This window comes from Dendropsophus ebraccatus, chromosome 7 (assembly GCF_027789765.1).
Source record: "Dendropsophus ebraccatus isolate aDenEbr1 chromosome 7, aDenEbr1.pat, whole genome shotgun sequence".
NCBI classification, from domain to species: domain Eukaryota; kingdom Metazoa; phylum Chordata; class Amphibia; order Anura; family Hylidae; genus Dendropsophus; species Dendropsophus ebraccatus.
In genome coordinates, this window is record NC_091460.1 from 117,492,493 (window position 1) to 117,519,908 (window position 27,416).

At 41.1% G+C, this 27,416-nt stretch overlaps 1 protein-coding gene and 1 long non-coding RNA gene across 5 annotated transcripts in view; one reads left to right on the forward strand and one right to left on the reverse strand.

Annotated features, from left to right (window-relative positions):
- Window positions 1-27,416, forward strand: part of SLC4A4 (solute carrier family 4 member 4) — a 180,680-nt gene that overhangs the window by 72,292 nt on the left and 80,972 nt on the right. For all 4 annotated transcript variants that reach the window (XM_069978293.1, XM_069978289.1, XM_069978290.1 and 1 more), the window contains exon 4: window positions 6,124-6,306. In XM_069978293.1, the coding sequence (XP_069834394.1) occupies window positions 6,124-6,306 (183 nt within the window). The remainder of the gene's footprint in view (window positions 1-6,123; window positions 6,307-27,416) is intronic.
- Window positions 11,683-25,979, reverse strand: LOC138797727 (uncharacterized). The gene is made up of 3 exons (XR_011363981.1): window positions 25,911-25,979; window positions 24,715-24,797; window positions 11,683-11,935 (listed from the first exon to the last, which is right to left on the reverse strand). It is a non-coding gene; the product is annotated as an uncharacterized lncRNA (long non-coding RNA).

The window sequence follows — 27,416 nt, forward strand, 5'->3', positions numbered from 1 at the left end:
CATAGATCAATGTGTATGATCAATGTACATGTAAAACTAGCTCCGTGGTCCCTATGTCTTACAAGGAGGTTAGATGTAAAAGTCTGCCTGCCTAAATTACAGATGCTAAGCAGGCTTTATACATGCGGGGGAGGAAGAGTTGTGGACAATTATTGGACTTGGGTGCGGAGAGCAGCTGGAGCTGTGATTTCTCATATAAATACACTTGAGGTATTTACTGACACATATTCACAGCCTTACCAGTCCCTTTCAGTAGTGGGCATTATACATTGCTCCGCAGATAGTACAGCAAGACCAGCATAGTCATAGAAACATAGAAGATTGTTGACCACCTGCTCCATCTAGTCTGCCCTTATATAATTTCCTCTCATATTATCCCAGGATAGTTATATGTTTATCCCAGGCATATTCACATGTACTTTAGATTTACCTACCACGTCTGCTGGAAGTTTCTTCCAAGCAACTACTACTCCTTCAGTAGAGTAATATTTTCTCATGCTGTTTCTGATCTTTCCTCCAACTAACATTTCACTGTGCCATCTAGTTTTCCCCACTGCCTGGTTGCACTGGTGACTGATTTTAAGGCTGTAAGAAATCACTACCCCTAAATCCTTCTCTTCTGAAGTCTTATTTAACACAGAACTGCCTATATGATACGCCGATAGAGGATTCCTACTTCCCAAATGCGTTATTTTACATTTGGAACATTTCTTACATTTGGAAATTTTACATTAGGAACATCAACCCTTTTGTGTCACCAGCAAACTGACAAACATTACCAAAACTCTTCCTTAGATGTCCTTTTGTCACTTAGGCTGGGTTTACTGTACGTTTTTGCAATCCATTTTTTTCATCCATTTTTTGCAAAAAAAAAAACGGATTAAAAAAACATATGCATTTGGGTGCGTCTGTTTAAATCCGTTTTTCCATTGACTTCCATTATAAAAAAAAACAGATCAAAACGTATCCGTTTTTTTTTTACATACACAAAAACGTAGTTGACCTCATTTTTGTGTCCAGTTTGATATGTTTTTTTTTTTTTAAATGGAAGTCAATGAAAAAGCGGCTTAAAACGGGCGCAAACAAAAGCATACTTTTTTTACATCCATTTTTTGCAAAAAACGGATAAAATAAACATATTGCAAAAACGTAGTGTGAACCCAGCCTTAGTTGCACAAACATTTTGGTCAAGCATGTTGCTGTGTGGTCCTAGCTTTATCCAACTTTCATGGTAATTTAAAGTGTACCTCTCATGACATATAAAAAATATGTGCCCCCCTTCCCCCGTAAATATTTAGTTAATACTTGCCTTTTGTATTCTGTCTATTTTTATTTTAATATCAAAGCTTGGTTGTTTAGTGCTCCATTGTGCTGCTTGTGCTTTTGCATTTCACTCTGAGCCGGTGGGCGGTCCCTTAGATCAGTTAGGTTACTCAGTTGCAGCATTGCACAGGGGCGTGTACAGGGGCGTGTACGGCTGCTGGCCAGTCAGCATTCATCTTTACTGGGCAAGTCTGTGCAGAACAGAGGGACAACTGAAATCACTTCCTGCATTTTGTCTTTGTTTTGCTGTTGCAAAAGATCTAATGGCCTTAGTGACGAAGCCTCAGCTGCAGTTTCCTAATAAGTGAGACACCTAGTGGCTGATTTTATAGCAATGTATTTTGTATAGAAAACATTGTATAGAAACATTTAACATTATTAGTAATGACAATGCCCATTTAAAGTTGGCTTAAAAAAAATAGATAACTTTTGGAGTATCTAGGTTTAGTTTGTTGCATGTTTAGCCACACCCCTTTATCACACAGCCACACCCCTTGTGTTTACTCAATATATATAGCATTTAACATATTATAATAAGATTTCTTTTTTGCATTGTAATCTTATACATCTGTCCCTTCATGTATTTCCCAATCTAATTGTAACTAGAATAGGAACTGTCATGACAGCATTTTGGCATTGCCTGACTTGGGAAACATATGGCTAATAATTGAAAAGAGGTAAATATTAATTTGCAGATTATATATAGATAGAATCTACATAAAATATTGTGTAACCCCAAAGGCACCATGTAGCCCTAGCCTAAAATGGAAAGTCTAAGCATGTGACTTATCGCATTGACTCATCTGGTTGACAAATTTGGCACAGCCTTAGGCTAGGGCTACAGTACATGGTTGCACTACAGAAAGATTGGGCAGACAATTTGCAGAAACATGTTAGGCTTAGATGGTATTTGCTGTCCACTGCGTAGTAAATTGTAAGGACCTAGATGGAACTAGTGGTCTTTTTCTGCCAGCAATTTAGTTGGTTTCTATGTTTCTATAATTCCTCAATGTACGCAACCCGAAGTAAAATATTATACTATGTTGAAGAACCGTTTGAATTTATCACAGCGTTAGGAGTCTTTGAGTATGGCGCATCTAGATTTGGCAGTTTTTGCCCAGCTTGCCCAGGTGCTATAAATCTGTCAGGTGGTGAGAGGATCTCCCGTGTACAGCGTCCTTGTCAGCTCAACTGTGCTTTTGGCACAACATAATCGGACTTGCACTTTTTTTCATTTGTAAGGAAAGGCTTCCGTTTTGACACTGTACCACACAGCCTCAAACATATGAAGAATAAAGGAGATTGTTGTCACATGCAGTACACAACCAGTACTTGCCAGAAATTCCTGCAGTTGTTCTTTTGTTGTTATAGTGGTATGTTTTGGGTAATTGTCCTGCTAAAAGATGAAATTCCCTTTTCCTTATCTTCAGCTTTTTAATGGAGGCCTGAAGGTTTTGTGCTTTTGGCACAACATAATCAGACTTGCACTTTTTTTCATTTGTTAGGAAAGGCTTCTTTTTTATTCAGATATTTTTTATTAAACATTTTACAATTTTACAACAAACCCCTCCCCAACCCCTCCACCCCTTCCCTTCCACAACTCCCCCCTCCCCCCAACCCTTAGGACTACATGTCCCTTCCCCGTCACATGTTTTAACAAGAAAACACATTCATCACAAAAATATATCTTGCATAAATATATCAGTACGTTCTGTTACATATCCGATCATCAATTTGCATCTTCTCCAGGCAGGGGACCCCACTCACACACCTTATTCACACTAACATTCTCTCCAGCACATCTACAATGTTAGGAAAGGCTTCTGCTTTGACACTGTACCCCACATCCTCAAACATATGAAGAATATAGGAGATTGGTGTCACATGCAGTACACAATCAGTACTTGCCAGAAATTCCTGCAGTTCTTCTTTTGTTGTTATAGTGGTATGTTTTGGTTAATTGTCCTGCTAAAAGATGAAATTCCCTTTTCCCTATCTCCAGCTTTTTAATGGAGGCCTGAAGGTTTTCTGTTTTTGGCACAACATAATCGGACCAATAAAAGGCTTCCGTCTTGCCTCTCTACCCCACAGTCCCAAACATACAAAGAATACAGGAGATTGTTGTCACATGCAGTACACAACCAGTACTTGCCAGAAATTCCTGAAGCTTCTTCAATGATGCTGTAGACTTCTTGGAAGCCTCCTTGACCAATTTACTTCTTGGTTTTATTATTTTTAATTATACAACAAAAATCTGGCATTTTGACGGGGGGTGTAGACTTTTTATATTCACTTTATGTGTGTATATGTACAGCTCTTGTATGTGACCTGCTATACCAATAACACAGTAGCAAAAAGTACCATGTGCTTTATAAAATGCATTGTGCACTGTCACTAGTGTTGGCACCTGCTACAACTATATACAAAACATTATACTTTGGGGCCTGTGCTTCTGATCTTTATGGACCCTAGAAAAGTCTTTCAGGCCCCCGTGTGTCTGGTAGGAAGCTGGTGAATTTGTCCATAGTTATATCACTGGTTGCTGCAATCTCTATAGCCATGTCACAATATTAAAGGGGTTGTCTAGCGAAAAAAAATTTATTTCAAAAAGTTATATAGATTTGTAATTTACTTCTATTTAAATATCTTGTCTTCCCATACTTATCAGCTGCTGTATGTCCTGCAGGAAATGGTGTTTTCTTTTCAGTCTGACCCAGTGCCTTCTGCTGACATCTCTGTCCGAGACAGGAACTGTGCAGAGCAGGAGAGGTTTTCAATGGGGATTTGCTACTGCTCTGGACAGTTCCTGTCTCAGCCAGAGATGGCAGCAGAGAGCACTGTGTCAGACTGAAAAGAAAACATTTCCTGCAGGACATACACCAGCTGATAAGTATGGGAAGACTTGAGATTTTCAAATAGAAGTAAATAACAAATCTGTATAACTTTATGACACCAGTTGATTTAAAAGAAAAAGATTTTCGCTGGATAACCCCTATAAGGCTTTGGGTGGGAGTTTTTCAGTACATGATTTACATTCTCATATCCAGAGATCAGCTAATAACCTGTCGCTCCCCCGGTGACTTGCAGGAAACAATCTACACTGCTTATTCTGCCGGGGTATTCCTAGCACACTTCCTATCTGCTATACAATAATGCTTTCTCATGAGAACAATCTGCTTCAAATAGCTGAACGCAAACTATCTGGACCCATTCCAGGCCATCGTATTTCATTTATATTGTTGTTTTTTTTGTTCTCCCTTATATTTGCTAAAAAACCTTGTCCAAGGCCGGCATAGCCGACTATTTTTAGAAACAGACTGTTTACCCACAATGAGAAATGGAATGAATGTTTGCAGAACAGATCTAAGACACCTCGGGACTACCTAATATCCAGTGCTAAGTGGCATTTACATCAGTCAGGGTGATACTTGTCATGCTGCCTCTTTAATAAAGAGTGCTTACCTGGAATTAACCCTTCATATGACTGCTGAAGATAATAGAGCCAATAGCAGACAAGGATTTTATGAAAGGTTAACCTGGAAAACGTGGGAATATGCTCAAACAATGATGGACTATTATCAAAGCCGTACTCCAGCAATTTTTTTTCCTTTCAAATCAACTGGTTTCAGAAAGTTATATAGATTTGTAAATTACTTCTATGTAAAAATCTCAAGTCTTCCAGCACTTATCAGCTGTGGTATGTCCTGCAGGAAGTGGTGTATTACTTCCAGTCTTTTCAGGCACTCTGCTGCCATCTCTGTCCATGTCAGGCATTGCCCAGAGTAGTAGCAAATTCCCATAGAAAACCTCTCCTGCTCTGGATACTTCCTGACATGGACAGAGGTGGCAGCAGAGAGCACTGTGCCAGACTGGAAAGGATATATCACTTCCTGCAAGACATACAGTAGTTGGTTAGTATAGGAAAACATTAGTTTAAAAAAAAAAAAATAGAAGTAAATTACAAATCTGTATAAGTTTCTGACAGTTGATTTGAAAGATAAAGATTTTCACCAGAGTACCCCTTTAATTTTTCGGAGTCCTACATTATTAAAGAAATGCATGAAAGGCAGGGTTCACACTGCGTTTTTGCAGTTTGTTTTAGGGATACATTTTTTAAATGGTTACTTTTAACTTATAGAAAAACATGGTTAACCACGTTTTTGTGTGGGCAAAATAAAAAAATGATCAGTTACTACAACATTGAGGCTTCACTTCCTGGATAACATGGTGATGTCACTTCCTGGATAACATGATGATGTCACGACCCGACTCCCAGAGCTTTGCGGGCTGTGGCTGCTGGAGAGGATGATGACAGGGGGATGCTCAGTGTCCCTCAGTGTCCTCTGCCATCATCCTCTCCAGCAGCCACAGCCCGCACAGCTCTGCGAGTCGGGTCATGACATCACCATGTTATCCAGGAAGTGACATCACCATTTTATCCAGGAAGTGACTTCACCATGTTATCCAGGAAGTGACATCACCATTTTATCCAGGAAGTGACATCACCATTTTATCCAGGAAGTGACATCACCATTTTATCCAGGAAGTGAAGCCTTGATGCAGTAGTAAGTGCAGGGAAAAAAGCACTTTATAAGCATTTCCTGTAATAAGTATATATTGGTGATTTGTATAACTTTTGGGGGGGCAATACAATAGTTAAAAAAAAAAATTCTCCGGACTTCTCTTTTAAGTATTGTCACTTGGCTTTACTTTGCTTTATGTGGTTTCCATAATTTTGTAGCTGTTGCAGTTATGTGCAATAACATGGTCATTCTTATCTGTACTCTTTTTTTCCCCAAGGTCATCACACTGTCTACATCGGAGTTCACGTTCCTAAGAGCTACCGAAGGAGGAGACGTCATAGACGCAGAACTGGCCACAAAGACAAAAAAGAGAAGGAGAAATCCGAAAATTATTCAGATGTCGACAAATCGGATACAGAAAATGCAGATGATCAAAGCTCCAACATCCTCAAACCCCTGAGTAAGTACAGTGTACTGCCCCAGTGTTCATCAGACCCGGGACCATTTGGATATGTGTAAATTGATGAATGGGGAGAAGTACCATGGGGGAGTGCTGCATATGGTTCCATTGATTAACGTCCCATTTATCGAACCATATTGATTGTCATAACCAATAATCTATTAACACCACTATCGATGTTATACAAAATGTATGCACTGACTTGCTATTGTTTTAAAATGAAAAATTCTAAATATCATTTGCCCTCGGCTCGTTAAGATTGTTTGGTAGGTTTAAAGGAGTTGTCCAGATGAAGAGAAAAATACTTTTTTTTAAACCTTGGGACAGCATTTGTCCAGCATGTGTCTAGAATCACAGCCCATCTTATTCAATTGACCAAACATATCCCATGGACAGAAGGGGCCTTGTTTCTGGAAAAAAAACATAATCCTTTACCCAGTTGTCTGGTTAAACGTAATAAAATTGGCATTACACACATCCTCCATCCCCCACCACTACTATTCTGATTAGATAGAGTGAACCGGGCCGAGGTTCGTGTTCATACAAACCCGAACCATCTGCATTTGATTCCTGCTGTCTTCCCATTCTGTGGGGAGGGTGGAGAAAGTGCGAGTCCCACCTGGAAAACAGGGATACAGCCTATGACCTAAGCTGTATTCTTGTTTTCCAAGTCAGATTCAGCTCTCTCCACCTTCCCCACGGAACGGGAAGACAGCAGGAGTCAAATGCAGATGGCTTGGGTTCGTACAAACTCGAACCTCATCCCTGTTCCCTGCTTATTGTGTCATCTCTTAATTCCTACTCTTTCTGGTCCCCTCTCAACACACAGAAAGTGCATGCTCAACTCCTACTTCCAATATAGCTACCCACCTACCTCAGTAACCTCATCCCCCTTTCAATCCACGTTGCTATTGATTGGCTGGGTGGACATTTTCTTCCTTTTCCTGTGTGTCCCGATAGAACCCGGAAGTAGAGATCACTGGGTACCTAATGAATGTTATATATGATTGGGTGGTAAATACTTTTTTTCCACCCAGTCTACCCTTTTAAAAATTAGATAATCCCACCAGAAAACCACTGTAAATGACATAAAAAATTAAGTAAATATATAGCCAATTCTTGCCTTATGTATGCTGTCAGTTTTTATTTTAATTTTGCAGCTCCAGAGGTCCATTTAGTGCCCTAATGCGCTGCTAAAACTTGTGAATTTAAAGGGATTATCCAGCTTTACAAAAATATGCCCACTTTCTTCAAGAGATAGCACCACTCTTGTCTATAGGTCAGGTGTGGTTTGCATTTAAGTTCCATTCACTTCAATGGAACCATGTTGCAATACCTACACTCAAACTGGAGACTGGAAGTTTGAGTGTATAAATTACAGTTGCTTTAGTTCAGTTAGTTAAGTACACAGGGGCATGTACAAGGGCATATCTGGCCAATCAGCATTCATCTTCACTAGGTCCCTCTGTGCAGAGCAGAGGGACAACTGACATCTCTTCCTGTATTTGGTCTCCTTTTTGCTGTTACTAAAGACCAAATAGCCTTAGTGATGAAGTCTGGACTGCAATTTTCCAGCAAGTGAGACACCTAGTGGCCATAAATATCTCATTGCATTTCATACAGAAAAAAGGCAAAAACATAAATGAAGTCAATTGCAAAGATGTAGTATATCACCTCCCCTGCTGATTTACCATTATTTATAGGTAATGACAGTGTTTATGTGATACTACAGTGTCAGAAGTCATAGAGCCAATAAACCTGACTTGTTCCAGTATGTTCTCACTAATCTAAAGTTGTCACCCCCTACACATATTATGGATGCTTGTATCAGCAAATATCTATATGTCTTTGGTTGTGCATTCACTTCCAGCCACTTTAAAGGGGTCTACAAGGATCACTGATTCTAAATGTCTCCCTTACATTAATATATATGCTCTGTCTTTCACTGTCTGCACAATAGGACGATCTAGAGGACATTTAGTAGATATGGGTTTAACCTTTCGAACGTCTTCTTTAAATTTAAAGGTGAAGCTTGTTCTTAGTAAATTTAGTCTGAATGGATCCTATTGTTTCTTACTGCAGGGCCTAAATAAGAGCTTGGTGAGGCCTGTGATTATTTCATTACATGACTAGGAATAATGATGTATCTCCCATGCGCTCAACCATAAGAGGCTGCATATTGACCCATACTTGTAGGTCCGGTCTCAATGATGTCCAGCATCCTGTGTGTCTCTACTCTTTAATCATGCGTTGGTCTCTCTAAAGAGCAGCCGGTCTGTCTCAATATTTGCTCATCTTCACAGACTGTTTATTTTCCCCTCTATATTTAATTATGTGATAATGAAAACCAGTCATGTGTCCTTACTGTGAATTATATTGGACGCAGTGGAAAGTTCTCATTCATCACTGCTCACGCTGCATCACCGCTTGTACACAGTATTGCCAAGCGCTGTATTTATTTAGTTTTATGAAGATGGCTGAGTTCATAGGATTTTATGGTATAAATCTTTTCATTCAGTTCACTTCTATACACATCTGTTCGGAGATTTAGAAATAACAGTGTATATTTTTAGGCATGCAATAAAAACATGTTACCAGTGGTGGGGGGTTCAGGAGCCAATTGCAAGTGTCATGACCATTGAGATATAGTAGCCTGGATAACTGTTTAAATTTACTAGAACCTCAGTGATGACAGTGCTGAGAAGATCAGTAATCCATATGAGATACAGAGAAGTGATGAGATAAAGCATACATATTGTCATTTATCAGCATACGTATTGTCATTTATCAGCTTATCAGTGATAGGCTGTGTGTCTGACGCATCATCCAACCACAAAGGGAACAGGTTATCGATATACCTGCGATACAGTTATGGGTTCCTTGGACAATTATATTCGTTCAACCCATCCTGAGCCTCAAGAAGACTTATATAAAGGTTAGCATAGTCTGTTTTAAGTTTCAATCCCAATGTGTGTTTGTATCAGGACTGGAGATGAGCGAACATCGAATGTGTGGTATTTGATTACCGGTGGCTGAAAAACATGGATACAGCCCTAAGGCTGCCTGGAAAACATGTATACAGCCAGAGGCCATAGGCTATATGTATGTTTTCCAGGACTCCCTAGGGATAAGTCCAATGTCTTCATCCACTGCACGCTCGCTTGGGTTCGGATACACCTTAGCTCATCCCTAATGAGGACAACACATTGTGGTCAAGGGTGAAGAAAATGCTGTCCAAGGGAAGCCTCGTCTTTGGTAAAGGCCTAGACCGGGTATTGGGAAATTTCAGTCCTCCAGCTGTTGCAGAACTACAATTCCCATCATACCTGGACAGTCAAAGAAAAAATCTTTGGTTGTCCAGGCATTATGGGAATTGTAGTTTTTCAAGTTTTTCAACAGCAACAACATATTCCTTGTTTCCTTCCCTCAATGGCTGCATCTGTGCAAGACTGGTCCAAGAAGAAGCAGCAGCTGGGTTACTTTTCATAAGCCGTCGTACAGACTGGTGCCTGTTATCTGCACATCCCTCAGGTCATCAGATCGGCACACTTTTCACTACTTCTTTTATCCTGAAGGCTCTCTACTACAAAGTGACACTTATTTGTTTTCTTCTTATTAATGGCTCCTGCAGTGCCTGCATATTGCTTGTTTTATCCGCTATTTAAAGTGGTTATCCAGTGGTTATACAAAAACATGGCCACTTTTACCCCACTCTTGTCTCCAGGTCAGGTGTGGTTTGCAATTAAGCTCCATTTACTTGAATAGAACTGAGTTTGAAACCCCACCCAATCTAGAGACAAGAGAGGGGGAAAAGTGGCCATGTATTTGTAGCACTTTTGTAACCCCTTTAAAAGCTTGTAGGTCTATGTCCATTGTACAGATTTGGACATTAGTAGGGGTCCATCCTGCCCGCCCGCTCCACTGATAATCATAAGAAGGGGAAGGCCATTCATTCGTCCATCATTTGTACCTATTACATTTTTTCCATTCTAATTTTTGTATATTTCGTCCCTGGGAGCGAAATATACAAAAATAGAAACAAAACAATGCAATAGGTTTCTGCAAGACACATTAGAACTCTGGCAATATGCTGGCAATAGCTTGCATACCACTAGTTCTAATGTGTCTTGCAGTATCCTATTACATTGTTTTGTTCTAATTTGGTCTTCAAGAGACCAAATATACAAAAATTAGAATGAAAAAAGTAAAAGGTTAACGAGGCACTCTCTGCTTTGCTGAGCAAGGGACACCTGGTTAAATGCTCGAGCCTCCCATTAATTTCAATAGGGTTTATTACTCGAGTATTAAAGCGACTCTGTACCCACAATCTGACCCCCCCAAACCGCTTGTACCTTCGGATAGCTGCTTTTAATCCAAGATCTGTCCTGGGGTCCGTTCGGCAGGTGATGCAGTTATTATCCTAAAAACAACTTTTAATCCAGCAGCGCTGTGTCTAACGGCCGGGGCTTACATTTGTATATGCATTAGGCTGGCACACCCTCTCTGTCTTTCCTCCCCACACTCCTCATCATTAGGAATGCTCCAGGAACATTTACTGCTGTTTGAGCTTTGCACAGGTGTATTAACGATCCAACCCATGTTCATTATACACACAGGTGGGGAATAGGGAGCAATCTGCCTGGAGCATTCCTAATGATAAGGAGGGCGGGGAAAAGGGACAAAGAAGGTGTGCCAGCCTAATGCATATACAAATTTAAGCCCCGGTCGTTAGACACAGCGCTGCCGGATTAAAAGTTGTTTTTATGACAATAACTGCATCACCTGCCGAACGGACCCCAGGACAGATCTTGGATTAAAAGCAGGTATCTGAAGGTACAAGCGGTTTGGGGAGGTCAGATTGTGGGTACAGAGTCGCTTTAAAAACTTCTCTACTCAAGTAACAAACACTTGAGCATTTAAGCTCTTGCTCAACACTAGCTGTAGTTTAATTATCACAGACTTCACCAATGGAATCTTCTAAAGAGTATATATGTTTTTTTGGAAGGTGGATTTGACTAGATTTCTCTTTCAGAACCCCTAAAAACATCCAGCTACCAACTTCCCCCGACATGATATAGCTCTGGCAGGCAGTAGACATAAGCCTCCCCTCCTGCTTATTCGCCATATCCTATGATTACAGCTTTTGAGAGACCAGTACTGTACACATACATGCCTGACTGCTGCCATAGTCAGAGATAGGCCACCACCTCCCCATTAGATCATTGCTCACCGATTCAGCAGTATTCTGTCAGATATCGTTTTTCATCATTCAGACACAGATTAGAAAATTAAAGCAGCAGCTTGGCTGGTTCTTATGGGAACTTTCCCACTTTTAGTCATCCTTTAATACATATACACACGGCTCATAGTCCTTCATTTAGCTGCAAGCCAATGGCAGCGCACCCTGGCCAGTATAGACTGTTGACCTATTTGTGTCACTCACTCTCTTGTAGGTCTTCTTCTTCTTCTGGACTGGGTTATGCTGTATATTAGACAACATCCTATGGTTTTGACTCCTCATTGAATCGCACAAGCTTTAGGCTGAATACGGGAGGAAGGATGTGACTGATAGCTTCTTTGATGAGAGCCAGATCTGAGGATGTTACATGTAGAGGCCTTGCAGGGGGAGCTGAGTAGAGAAAATAGGTTAATAAGTATTTTCAGACGTCTTACTGTGCTTGTCTGCGTTCAATGTATTTATATCGCGCTGCAGAGAAAATCTTGTGAAATATGTTCCTGCATCGGCACATTACCGTCTGCATTCCCTTCATGTACAATGCATTTGTTGAAGAATTCCCGTCTGTTGCTGTGACATTGCATTGTGACTCTTACATGAGCCTGAGTAATGCGAATGTTGCTTTTAACATTTTCACACCGAAAATCCAGCTTTCCCTTGAAAGTAAATTCCACGTAATCTTATTTGCAAAGTTAGATCTAACAATAGTCGTCTTTCATGATTTCAGCTTAGGTTGCGGTTTAGGCAGAAATTGTGTTAACGAGTTTGAGCCAGTAGGATGGATCTCATCTCGGCCGCTTTGCATTGTGATACTGTGGGCTTCGCGGTTCATAGCAGAGGTCATTCTGCGGACCTCTGTTACAAAGCCGTGTCTAGGACTGGGGAATAGAGATCATTTTTATAGGGAGCGGTTAGATGTAATTCCTGCTTTGTTTCAGAATTGTTGGACAGTTCTCCGATTAGGGAAATGCTACTTGGTGAAATGGAACAGAGATCAAGTACACTTGTAATGAACATGAAGTAGAAGCCAAGATATTTTACCTGAAAATGACCTTAAAGGGGTAGTTCACCCCCAAAAATTTTTCTTTCAAATCAACTGCTGCCATGAAGTGCCAGAGATTTGTAATTTACTTCTATTAAAAAATCTCAAGCCTTCCAGTACTTATCAGCTGCTGTATGCCCAACAGGAAGTTGTATTATTTCCAGTCTGGACAGCAGGAGAGGTTTTCTATGGGGATTTGCTCCTGTTTTGGACAGTTCCTGACATGGACAGAGTAGGCAACAGAGAGCACTGTGTCAGACAGGAAAGAAAACATCACTTCCTGCTGGACACACAGCAGCTGATAAGTACTGGAAGACTTGAGATTTTTTAATAGAAGTGAATTACAAATCTCTGGCACTTTATGGCACCAGTTGATTTGAAATTTTTTTTTGGTGGACTACCCCTTTAACGTAGATTTTTTTTTTTTTTTTTACAGACAAAGCAGAATTTGTTACTTAACTGTATAATCTAGGAATTACATTCCTTGAAGACCTTTAGAAAGTGAACTTCTTATAAGATGTCAGAGTCCCGGTCCAGGGAGTGATTGGACCAGCCCTCTGACATCCAGATCACACAATGCAAAGACTGGCGGGGAGAGATGAGTGGAGAAGGCAACTGTCCATCACTACTCAGTCTAAGGCTTCTTCACACGCTGTATAAGAACGGCCGGTCTCAGAAAAGACTCCAGGCCGGTACTGCACATCCCAGAACTCCCCTCTGCACACAATGGAGCATATGGCCAGAGCCGCTCGCTCCACTGTGTGAACTGACAGGGTTTTCTGCGGCCACTATTCACTGAATAGTGGCCGCAGAAAACTGACATGTCAGTTTCTCGCGGCGCCTCTAGGGGTCCCGGCCGGAGTATATACCATGTGTATACACCCCGGACGGGATTCACTCAGCCTGCAGAACTACATAAGTACCGCAAGAAATCACGGCTGTTGTAACAATGGCGTGACTTCTGTGGAACATACGTAGTGTGAACATAGCCTAAACCAGTGATTTTTAATTCCAGTTGTCAAGGCCCTCCAACAGGTCATGTTTTGAGGATCTCCTTAGTATTTCATAGGCGATATTATTTATTATATCAGGTATTATCACAGGTGTTCTTTTTATGGGATATCATCAAAACATGACCTGTTGGTGGGCCATGAGGACTGGAATTGAGAAGCACTGGTCTAAACCATCTGCAGCCTGGCTAGGCTTATCAGAAGAAACCAGACGGGTGTGGTGGAAGGCTGTCAATCACCAGACAGCAAAAACTAGCATAAAATACAGTTCAGACTGGTGCAAAAGAAACATACAACTCAGGTCTCCATGGTCTATGCTCAGTCTTGAACAGACCTTTACTCAGTGTGAACAGCCCCTTAAAGGTGTACTTAGCAATATTAAAGGGGTAATTGTTTTCAAATCAACTGGTGTCACAAAGTTAGAGAGATTTGTTGATTACTTAAAAATCTCAAGTCTTTAAGTATTTATCAGCTGCTGCATGTCCTACAGGAAGTGGTGTATTCTTTCCAGTCAGACACAGTGCTCTCTGCTGCTACCTCTGTCTATGTCAGGAACTGCCACCTCTGTCCATGTCCAGAACTGTAGCAAATCCCCATAGAAAACCTTTCTTGCTTTGGACAGTTCCTGTCCCGGACAGAGATGGCAGCAGAGAGGATTGTATCAGACTGGAATCAATACACCACTTACTGCAGGACATACAGCAGCTGATAAGTACTGGAAGACTGGAGATTTTCTAAAAAAAAAAAAGAGTACATTACAAATGTATATGACTTAAATTGAAATTACTTTTTTTTCGCCGGATTACCCCTTTAATATTTATTGGATGCTGTTTAGTATTTTTCAGCTTAGAGGGAACAGTACTAGATCTCACTCAATAGCTACAAACCCATCTACTTAAAGGAGAAGAACAAGTATTGCATTGCCCCCCAAAAGTTAAACTTATCACCAATATACACTTATTACGGGAAATGCTTTTAAAGTGCTTTTTTCCCTGCACTTACTACTGCATCAAGGCTTCACTTCCTGGATAAAATGGTGATGTCACGACCCGACTCCCAGAGCTGTGCAGGCTGTGGCTGCTGGAGAGGATGATGGCAGAGGGATGCTCAGTGTCCACACAGCTCTGGGAGTCGGGTCGTGACATCACCATTTTATCCAGGAAGTGACATCACCATGTTATCCAGGAAGTGATATCACCATTTTATCCAGGAAGTGACATCACCATATTATCCAGGAAGTGACATCACCATGTTATCCAGGAAGTGAAGCCTTGATGCAGTAGTAAGTGCAGGGAAAAAAGCACTTTATAAGCATTTCCCGTAATAAGTGTATATTGGGGATTTGTATAACTTTTGGGGGGCAATACAATACTTTAATCAACATTTTATACTTTAATAATAATTTAATAAAAATGTTCACTTTTTTTTTAAAGAGAAAATTACCAGTGATACAAGGGATGGAAGTTACGGGTGGCCACAGCTGTTAGCTGTGAAGAGAAGTTGCTGCTTAGGGTCCCCACATGAACTTTAACCCCAGGGCCCATGAGTCTTTAGCTAAGCCCCTGGCTATCTGTAACTTTCTATTGTAAAATAGAAAGATTTATCCCAGGAAACACCGAAGCAATCTCAGAGGAATGCTGAATGATAAATGCGATTTGGAAATCACTTGATTTGAAGCCAGAGCTTTATTACCTATTCTTACTTGCAAGGTATTTAGTGCCAGTATCTTGCAGCATATTGAAAGGCCCATAAATCAAAGTGTCCGTGCAGAACACTTGACCCCTATTCCTCTGTCACTATTGTCTACTGTGAGAGCGGCAATATTACAATATATACTTTGGTGCTTGGCATTGTTCAGATGATTTGTATGTTGGATACTCAATCACGGTACCGTCACATGATGGGGTACACTAAACACTGCCGCTATACTCTCCATGCTTATCCTAAATAATGCCTTTATATGCCCTAGTCAAACTTTATTTAATGTTCATATGGAACAATGACTGTCTGTGCAGTTTTCACACAGGAAGTGAACGCCAAGCTACTGGCAAACAGTTTTTTGTGCTGTCACACAGTGCTGTCTTTGATAGTTGCCAAGTCCACTCATTCTTTATTTCCGCCTACTGTTTTCCACTTTTCCCCCTTAGATTTTTCTTAGCCTTTCCACATCAAGTGGAATCATTTATTTAGTAAATGTAAACTCTGTCTTTAACCAGAGAAAGAATCAACCCGAGTGAAAAGATCGCTCATTCTTTTCGTCTGGCGTCTTTGCTTAGTCAAAGAGGCATCAGTGATGTGAAAGCAAATTAACAAGGGTATGAATTGGTCTAGAACATACAAGGCATAGCAGATTTGTCTCTATTGTACATTGTCATGGTTTAAAATGAAGTTTTTGCTGAAGGGATATAGTTATGATAAACAGTAGCTTAAGAAACTATTCCTATAAGAAACTTTGTGATATATCTTATTAGATAAAAATGCCTCTTTCATGTGCATGGTCACGCCCCTTCCAGTCTGCTTGGCAAGCATTGCCCAGACTGGGGACGTTTCACGCGCATGCACAGCGCACTTCTTTCAGACCTTAAAGCAGCGCTTTTAAACATAATGTTGTTCTGTATTGATTTTAGTATGGTAGGAAGAAGGAACGGCACCATTACCTGCAGCTTTATACATAAAGAGCACAGTATGGCTATAATAGAAGGTTTATCTTACTGTAAGAGTCCACCCTCTGCTGAATACATCAGTCACTCTGAAAAAACATATTTTTAAAAGCACTATTAAAAAAAGCCCCAATAAACATTTATATTACCCCCTTTCTCATTATTGAAATAAAAAGAAATAAATATATATATATATATATATATATATATATGCATATATATTTTGTAGCGTGCACAACTGTGTGATCTATTGAAATTTAACAATATTGTTCCTGCATGGTGAACAGCATAAACGAAAAAAGAGAAAAAAAAAACACCAGGGCTGCTGTTTTTATATATATATATATATATATATATATATATATATATATATATATATATATATATATATATATTTTATATATATATTAGGAAAAAAATTGACACCCCAAACAGCCCTGTAGGTGGAAAAATAAAAGCGCTATGGCTCTTAGAAGGCGAGGAGGAACCTTGCTTCAATTTGACCTCTGACATCCGTGCATCAATGACCTTTGGCATGAAGGGTTTAAAACAATTAAAAGTTTAAATCCCACAACTAGGCTTAAAACTAAGATGGCTGCCCCTATAAATGATTTAAAAAAATAAATAAATAAACTAATTACAATCTGAAACTAGAAACAGATTATAACAAAAGAACATGTCTCAGTATCTGGCTCTGATCTGTGAAAAAAAATATCTAGGTATACATTCCCTGTAAAACCTGTATTGTTCTCTGTAAGGGTCATGCACCTTTCAGGTTTTTGGGATAATGATTTACTCACAGTCCATATAATCAAGTTATGTAAGTTATCTGGTGAGCAGAGTAAATCCTCCGGTAATCTAATGTTGATGCAAGCTTATGTGTGATTCATAGGGCCTCACCTCGTGGGTGTCAGATCAGTGTCACTGTATAGCCAGTGGATGTCACTGTGGACACCTAACACGCTATTACACCATGTCACTCTCTTGCTTTTACGCTGGGTTCACACTACGTTTTTGCAATCCGTTTTTTTTTTTACATCTGTTTTTGCAAAAAAAAACGGATGAGAAACGGATGTATTTGTGTGCTTCCGCTTTGATCCGTTTTTCCATTGACTTCCATTATAAAAAAAAGGATCAAAACGCATCAGATTTTTTTTAATGTACACAAAAGTAGGGTCAACTATGTTTTTGTGGAGGTAAAAAAAATACGGATGCGTTTTGATGCGTTTTTTTTATAACAGGAAGTCAATGGAAAAACGGATCAAAACGGATGCACACAAATGCATCCGTTTTATCCATCTGTTTTTCATCGTTTTTTATTTGCAAAAACGGATGAAAAAAAAAACGGATAGCAAAAATGTAGCGTGAACCCAGCCTTTCACTTAGCTTTCTATTATACAATGGGTGCACCTTCATTGAAACAAATATCTTAATGATTCTGGAAACAATATAATATTCACAGTCAGTTTTGTATTCCGAAATGTTTTGTCGCCTTGCACGCTGCATACTGTTCTTAACCCTCCTTTTGAAACAATTCTTAATTGAAAAGAGCACAGTGTGTGCTGCCAGGTTAAAATATCCATGTAAATCGATATTGCTTGTGTTATAGTCCACAATAAAACTACTGTGCATGCTTCTAGTTTGTAATTTCCATAGAATATGTTTGTATAGAATAATTTCGGGTTCTCGGACTTCACAGGACATGATGTTTATTTATAAGTAAGCAATGGACAAGGCATGTGCACAAAGGCTCCTACTGTATGTCTGTAGGAATTGTGCAAGGATGTGTTTTTATGTTATGTATTTACTGGCAACTATATTCACAAAAGCCAGGTTAAAAAAAAAAGAGCAGTCACCACAGTCATCCCCAGCTGCCCCAGTCACCACCATCTGCCCCAGTCACCCCCAGCTGCCCCAGTCACCCCCAGCCTGCCTCTCATCTATACCTGTACTACTACTACTACTACATCATCACCTAATTATTTCTGTACTACTACACCCCTCATCTGTTCCTGTACTACTACTACTACACCCCTCATCTGTTCCTGTACTTCTACTACTACTACACCCCTCATCTCTTCCTGTACTACTATTACACCCCTCATCTGTTCCAGTACTACTATACCACTCATCTGTACCTGTACTACTACACCCCTCATCTGCACCTCTACTACTACTACACCCCTCATCTGTTGCTGTACAACTACTACTACACCCCTCATCTGTACCTGTACTACTACAACACTTATTTATACCTGTACTACTACCTGTACTACAAATTCTTGCAGGTTTTACCCACTGCTTTCAAATCAACTGGTTTCAGAAAGTTATATAGATTTGTAATTTACTTCTATTTAAAAATCTTAAGTCTTCCCATACTTATCAGCTGCTGTATGTTTTGCAGGAAATGGTGTTTTCTTTTCAGTCTGACAGTGCTCTCTGCTGCCACCTCTGTCCGAGGCAGGAACTGTACAGAGCAGCAGCAAATTCCTATAGAAAACCTCTCCCGCTCTGGACAGTTCTTGACATGGACAGATGGGGCAGCAGAGAGCACTGCGTCAGACTAAAAAGAACACACCACTTCCTGCAGGACATACACCAGCTGATAAGTACTGGAAGACTTGAGATTTATTAATAATGGTAAATTACTAATCTATATAACTTTCTGAAACAAGTTGATTTTCGCTGGATAACCCATTTAATACTTTTTGGATAACTTTACGATGCTGTGTCACTACACCCAATATGAATATTCATTTTGCATGTGTTTTATTCTGCTGCTGTTTCCAATAAATCCCTATTTTCTGGAATGAATGATGTCATTGGCATACGATAAGCGTATCTGGAAGCTACTTTTATTTTTTTGGCTTGGGTCTGCTCTGTCCACGCTTGACCTAGTGTAATAAACTACAAGGAAAGAATAAATCTGAAATCCCACACTGATAAGAGATCAGTGTATGGAGAGGAGAGGAGGGTTAAGAGGGTAGAGCAGGACTCTTACAGCATGGAACTGCAAAGTGAAACCAGAGACACACCTCATTTCCCTTCCATTCATTGTTTAATGTTCATGTTCCCATATGAATGGTACAGTCACAAAGAAAACAATTGAGAAGTAGTGTTACTGTAAGGCTACTAGACACTGAGAAATCAACATACTAGTAGTATAAAGACGTATACGTTTTATAATAGTTTCCTCTAATACTAAAAACTAGAGAAGAGTGCAGCTTGAGCATGGTCAGGTCCATTCGAACCCCTGAGCGTGGGACATTTGATTACCGGTGGCTGAAAAGTCCCTGAAAAACAGGGCCTATGGCTGTGTCCATGTTTTCCAGGCAGCCTAAGGCCATGTTCACATTCAGTAAGAGACTTGCCACCGGGTCACGGAACGGCCTGTCTCTAAAAAAGATCATCCCAGCCGATACTGCAGTACCAGCCATATGATCTTTCACGCCGCAAAGTTCTGATGCGGGCGCATCTGAGCGCGCCCGCATCAGAGCTCCTCACAGCACACAGTGTGCACTGACAGGGCTTTCTGCGGCCGCTATTCAGTGAATAGCAGCTTCAGAAAACTGACATGTCAGTTCTTTGTGGCGCCGCAAGGGGTCCTGGCCGGAGCGTATACTATTGTAGCGTATACGTGTATACGCTCCGGCCGAAATCCCATGGGCAGCAATGGAACGTATATTTTCGTAATAATCACAGCCGTTGTTCAACGGCCGTGATTTTACGAAAATATACGTTGTGTGAACATAGCCTAATGCTGCGTTTACACAAAGCGATAATTCGCCCAATTGATCGTTTAACGTTTTTGAATCAACTATTTGGTTTTTAAAACGATCAGCATTTAGCTGAATAAATCGTTAGAAAATTCGTAAGGAAAATTTGTGTGGACCTGAGCATGTTCAAGTTGTGCTTTATTACCCCCTGTGCGCTCCCCCCGTTTATATAGACCCCAACTGCAAAGTCATGTCCGGGATACCCTAACCGCCCCCCCCCCTTGACATGCGCTTCCCCCCCCCCCCAGTAGTCCTCTTATAACCCTCCTACCACCATACAGAGGTTACATATTTCCTCAAAACTGCTCTGAACAAAACAGGAAGATATCACCAATGATGCCATAACATAATACTGCCACACCATGACCCCTATCACTACAAGCCTATAACAGAGTGCAGTTACATCCAGTCACTCACAGGTGGCGTCTTCTCTGATCAGCGTCTTTTACTTCTTTTTCTTTCTCTCTCCATCCACCCTGGGCCACCTTGAAGTCTTCTCCCGGCTGGGAATCTTCCCTCCAGAATCTGTCAGAGAAATATTTTAGGCTCCAACACATACAGTAGTTAGGTCCCCTGTAGCCCTATATAGTAGTTACACCTCTCAGTGCCCCCACAGATTGAAGGTGTCCCTGTGCCCCTTCTTAATAATTAGGTATGTTCTGTGTCCCAGTATAGTAGTAAGGCATATAGGCACTTCTGTGCAGTCCCAATGTAATAAAGACCGCTGTTTGCTGCCCCCAGTTATATAGACCCCTTGTGCGCTGCCGCCAGTAGTATATACCGCTTGTGTGCTGCCCCCGAGTAGTATATACCCCTTGTGTGCTGCCCCCAGTAGTATATACCCCTTGTGTGCTGCCCCCAATGGTATATAGGCCCCCCTGTGTGCTCCCCCAGTTATATATAGCCCCCTGTGTGCTCCCCCAGTTATACATAGCCCCCCTGTGTGCTCCCCAGTATACTATATAGACCCCCTGTGTGCTGCCCCCAGTCGTATATACCCCCTGTGCGCTGCCCCCAATTGTATATACCCCCTGTGCGCTCCCCCCAGTTGTATATACCCCCTGTGTGCCCCCCAGTTGTATATACCCACTGTGTGCTCCCCCACTAGTATATAGCCCCCCTGTGTGCTGCCCCTAGTTGTATATACCCCCTGTGTGCTGCCCCCAGTTGTATATACCCCCTGTGTGCTCCCCCACTTGTATATAGCCCCCCTGTGAGCTCCCCCACTTTTATATAGCCCCCCCTGTGTGCTCCCCCGTTTATATAGCTCCCCTGTGCGCTCCCCCCGTTTATATAGACCCCCTGTGCGCTCCCCCCATTTATATAGACCCCAACTGTGTGCCCCCCCGTTTATATAGACCCCCGCTGTGTGCTCTTCCTCCCATATAGTATATAACACAAAAAAAACAAACACTTTTACTCACCTGCATCCGGGCGTCTCCTCTTCTATTCCCATTTGTGGCCGCAGGAAGTGTTTTCCCTGCGGTCACAAGAAGCCGCTCTCCCGTTGTCATGGTACTGGCGCTCCAGTGACTCCTGTAGAGCTCCGGCACCAGGGACACAGAGCGGCCTCTTGTGACCGCAGGGAAACACTTCCTGCGGCCACAAGAGTGTCTGACAGGAAGAGAGCCAATGGCTCCCGCCCTGTCAGTGCCGCTACTGCCTGTAACTATGTGCGCTCGTTATGAGCGCACATAGTTACAGTTAAGATTGCCGCAGCAGTCTTGGGCACCAGAGTGGGGCCCCCCTGGATGTCGGGGGCCCCACGCAATTGCGTGGGCTGCTTGGTGCCCAAGACCGCTACTGCATACAGTATATTATTGTGCTCACAAAATCACAATCCCGCCAACTTTTATGGGGTGTTCCCGGTCATTTTGTGTCTAACCTATACTTGTATTTGGGCTCTTCTCCTATACTTTGGCATGGCTTTTAACTTTGGTATTACTGTCCTTGCTTACTTAGGGCTACATCCTAGTGTGTTCTTGACTAATAATTGTTCAGTGTAAACATGTGATGGTGATCATCCAACATGTTGAAAGAATAGCAACGGTCTGCAGCATGTTGCTCCGTGAAACAGGAGCTGCCACAGCAGACTGCTGCTGATTTCAATGTGCCACCTGAAAGATCTAAGGATTGTTTGAGCGGCCCCTGTCGCTGCTTCCCCGCTTACTGTCTGTGCATGTAATAGCACATTGAAGCAAGCAGGGAACAAGCAAGTGCTGAGCTGCAGGTCAGCGCTTGCTTCTCTGGCATAGCAGGCCATGTAATACGGCCTGTACTTTGTTTTTTTCCCCACTCCCCACACATCCCACACCAATGACCCCCCTGGCACACCAAATTTGCAATAATCACAATATACTTTATTAAGTTACAAAATAATTGCACATCAACTACATAGAAGTACTCATTCCACCAATTTAAAAACAATTAAAACCATGAATCCATCGGAATGCTTGGTATAGCATATCTCCATATGTATACAGCCATTAGGTAACACATTCCCCCCAATGTAAATGCATGTCACTGTACCGTAACTGTAAAGTACAAAAAAAAGTGTAAATAAAAATTCCTTTACAAATGAAATGCAATGCATGGTGAGTAGCACATTGGACAGAATATGTGGGGCTCAGCAGATGTATCTCGCATCTCCCTCTTTGTACCGTATAACTACTTACCCGTCTTTTTCCTCTACTCTACTTTTCCTCAACTGGTTTCAGAAAGTTATATAGATTTGTAATTTACTTCTAATTAAAAATCTCAAGTCGCCCAGTACTTAACAGCTGCTGTATGTCCTGCAGGAAGTGTTGTATTCTTTTAAGTCTGACAGAGGGCTCTCTGCTGTCACCCCTGTCCGAGGCAGTAACTGTCCAGAGCAGGAGAGGTTTTCTATAGGGATTTACTACTGTTCTGGACAGTTCCTGTCTCAGACAGAGGTGGCAGCAGAGAGCTCTGTGTCGGACTTAAAAGAATACACCGCTTTCTGCAGGACACACAGCAGCTAATAAGTACGAGAGGACTTGAGATTTTTAAATAGCTGTAAATTGCAAATTTTTATAACTTTCTGACACTAGTTGATTTGAAAGAAAAAGATTTTCACCGGATTACCCCTTCAATAAAGTATATATACTTAATAAAATAAATTGTGATTATGGTGAATTTGGTGTGCCAGCTCTTGTGTTTCACTCTTATTTTTCAATAATAAGCAGGCTAAATGACTAATAAACATGCCAGATAACTCCGTTAATTCAAGGATATGCAATGTAAGACCCAAAAGAGTAATGTATATGAGTTGCTGCCTTTATGATAACTACAACAGCAGTCGATTGGTTAATATTTATTATGTGCAAGATGGCACATTCTTAATTCAAGGAAATTGCTCAATCAGTAGGACATACTATATGCAGAGCATCGCGTCTTTCCAGCAGGTACTCATTGACAGATTAATGTCATATTATAGTTAATTATTGAGTTTTTTTTCTCCAAAGAACAAATTCCTGTATAGAGTCCTGTCTATCCATTAAAACTGAATGAAGATCTTTGATATGCTTTCTACATTACAAAAACATGTAAAAACATGGGAATTTACATAGGGAATTTAGTAGAGATGTCAAATGATCCAATTCACTTTAAAGCACAGCACTGCTTGAATTCTGGAAAGGATAAATATTTATCCACAATGAAAAGTTATCACTTATCTGCTGTATAGGGCAGGGGTAGGGAACCTTGGGTCTCTAGCTGTTGCAAAACTACAACTCCCATCATGCCTCGACAGCCAAAGCTTCTCCAGCTGTTGCAAAACTACAACTCCCATCATGCCTAGACAGCCAAAGCTTTTCCAGCTGTTGCAAAACTACAACTCCCATCATGCCTTGACAGCCAAAGCTTCTCCAGCTGTTACAAAACTACAACTCCTATCATGCCTAGACAGCCAAAGCTTCTCCAGCTGTTACAAAACTACAACTCCTATCATGCCTAGACAGCCAAAGCTTCTCCAGCTGTTGAGTAAAATACAACTCCCATCATGCATGGACAGCCAATGCTTGTCCAGCTGTTGCAAAACTACAACTCTGATCATGCCTGGACAGCCAAAGCTAAAGCTATGGCTGTCCAGGCATGATGGGAGTTGTAGTTTTGCAACAGCTGGAGAGCCAACCTTCCCTAGCCCTGGTATAGGGGATAACACAATGATTGTTCACAGGAAATGTAGGAAAATTGTCGATGAAAGAAACTTGGCAAACCCATTAAAAATAAAACATTCTTAAATAATATAAATAATAATGGGGGAAAAAATTATAAAATAATATAAATAGTTCCATATAAAAATATGAATAAAGTAAATAAAGAAAAGTAAATAAAATTTGAATGAAATAAATAAATACAAACAATTATGTAAATAACAAACTTTTACACTGTGCTAAATAAATAGCAAACAAACCATTATCTTCAATGCACTATAAGGGCCTCTATATAAAAAGAATACATAATTTCATAATCTTATGTTATCCAGATGCCTTTTTTTTCTATTGCTCAGTTTATATAGTAATATTATCAGGTATTACATTCTCTAATGCCTTATGACATATTCCTTACATTGACTTTATAGAAAAACATCTATTCCCACCAATACCTTCCCACAGGAAATAGTACTGGGAGTAATGAAGGAAACAAGCAGTGCCATACTTACCCTCAGTCTCTGGCAATAGGCTTAGCGTTGCCTGCTCCTTCATTTGCAGGTGTACAATACATCAGACTCTCAGGGATAAGAGGCTGGCCACCATATGAAAGGCAGAACACAAGGTCACAATGTAGAAGGTGCTGTGCACGTTTACGACCTGCAAACACTATAATCTGCCTCCATGAACCGGTCATATGATACGCGTCAACCTAACAGCAATTCTTTTCCGCTAATTACAAGTCGTCCTTTCTAAGATTACTAGAATTGGTGAAATCACCTCGGGCTTTCCGAGTTACTTTTGAACAATTTAACAATAATTAACAATGGTTTTAATATGTTTCTAACAGCTCCATTAGCCTTAGTCCATTAAAGCCATGTAAATGGCATGTTAGATGGGCAGGAAAAAGAGTAAATGTGCATTAAGCTGTAATTAAAGTTGTTCTTAGTAGAGAACTCTGATTACTGACAAGCCATTTTACATTGTTCACAAAATTAGTTTTAGTTGGAACAAGTGGCACTAGGGACTTTGAATACATTGTTGCATCTAAGGTCAGGATAATTTGATGTCTCACCATCCAGGTGACTATTATGTCCCTGAATGTGAGTTTAATTTTAGTGCGTTTAGTGCATGTTTACCAGCTACATTATGGGATTTTATGTAATGTAAAGAACTGACTGTTGGGTGATATTTGCTTACAGACATGTCTTTGATCAGGGGAGTAGCTAAAGTCCCACGGGCCATGGGGCAAACGGTCAATTTGACGCCTACCCCCCCCCCCCCCATATGAGATTATGACATTCACACCATAGCCCCATCCATCTATATTGTGTCCCCCCTAAGCACGTCCCCATCATGTCCTATTTGTCCTACATGTCCTCCCATGTCCTATTTCATCATGTCCTCATTCCTTTAGTATATCCTGATCCATTTACACCGTGTCCACCTTTGGCATGTCCCCATCTGTCCATACCCTGTCGCTTTAAGCGTGTCCACATCCATTTACAATGTGTTCCCCTTAGCATCCCCATCCATCTATCCCATGTCCCCCCTTAGCATGTCCCCATACACACCGTGTCCACCACCTCAACATGTTCCCCTTAATCCATACCGCCTCCCCTCATCCATCCACTCTGTGTCCCCACAACATGTCCCCCCATCCTGCCACACTGTGTCTCCCCCTCAGTAAGTTCCCATTCATATTTACACTGTCTGCCCCAATCATGTCCTCTATCAATCCACACTTGTTCCCCTAAACACTGTGGGGGAGATTTATCAAACATGGTGTAAAGTGAAACTGGCTCAGTTGCCCCTAGCAACCAATCAGATTCCACTTTTCATTCCACAAAGACTCTTTGGAAAATGAAAGGTGAAATCTGATTGGTTGCTAGGGGCAACTGATTCAGTTTCACTTTACACTTTAGATAAATCTCCCCCTGTGTTTCTCCTCTTCCTTAGCATGCCCCCAGATGTGGTGCTATAGATATCAGTGTAACTAAATGATGGAACACAGCCTCAAATCTACCGCAGATCCTGTGGGTGAATGGACCCTTAAAGGGGTATTCCGGGAAAAATTAACGTGGGGGGTCTGCCCCTGAACCCCCCTGGCGATCTTCATATTGGGTTGGCATGTGACCCGCGTCTCTTTCCTACCTATGGAGCGACCAAAAGAGCTGAGTACATCGCTCTTCCGGCGTACTTGTTTCTTTCCGACGTTCCATAGGAATGAATAGAGCCGCGGGTAACATGCCAACCCGGGCTCTATTCATAACAGAGCCGACCACTGAAAACCCCATACCATCTCTGTATTGGACCCCGCTGGGGGGTTTCAGTGGTCGGACCCACCTCAATCTCTTACTTTTCCTCTATCCTGTGAATAGGGGAAAAGTAAATTTTTTCCCCGGAATATTCCTTTAAGTTTATTACCCATCTTTAACAGTGGAGTCATTGGTTTCACACCTCCTATAACCCTTTATAGCCTTCTACATTTTTACTTATTTACTTGGTAGTTGTATATTGTCTAGAATTTACACATACAGGAGCATAGTCCTCACCTTATGGTATTTTAACAAGGTGTAAAATGCAACAAGAAGTTGTCACAAGACACCTTCCATAATTTGTGTGTGGTGGTGGTGGTATGCAGGTACTCACATAAATGGTGTCATATTACTGGTAATAGCAATCAGTAGGCAGGTCATAACAGGAGGGCTTCATACACCCATCTTTAGCAATGTTTGGATATCAAGCCTTTGTGGTAATGAGGACTTTTGGTTTGACTTTTGGAATACTGTAAATTAGGGGATTTCCAACGAAAGTTGACTTGTCAGATATGCTGTAGGTCCAGGGCAAGCATTGTGTGGATCAGATGCTATTACTTTGTGGCTCCATACTCCACACGCTTATAAGGAAGAATTGTCCAGGAGTCATCTTAGACCTCATTCAATAATTTTTCAAAACCGTATAGTATGTCCGCAGTTCAATGTCTTCATAAGGGTACCATGTTAGCTTATGGGTGCTGGTTAGAGATGAGCCAACCTGAAGCATGCTGGGGTTCGTGTGAACCCGTACACTTGGCTTTTGATTACAGAAGAAGTTGGATGCAGCCTTAGGAAGTCCTGGAAAACATGGATACAGCTATAGGTCATTGGTTGTATTCATATTTTCTAGGACTCCCTAGGGTTGCATCCAACTTTTTCAGTCACCAAGAGTTTGG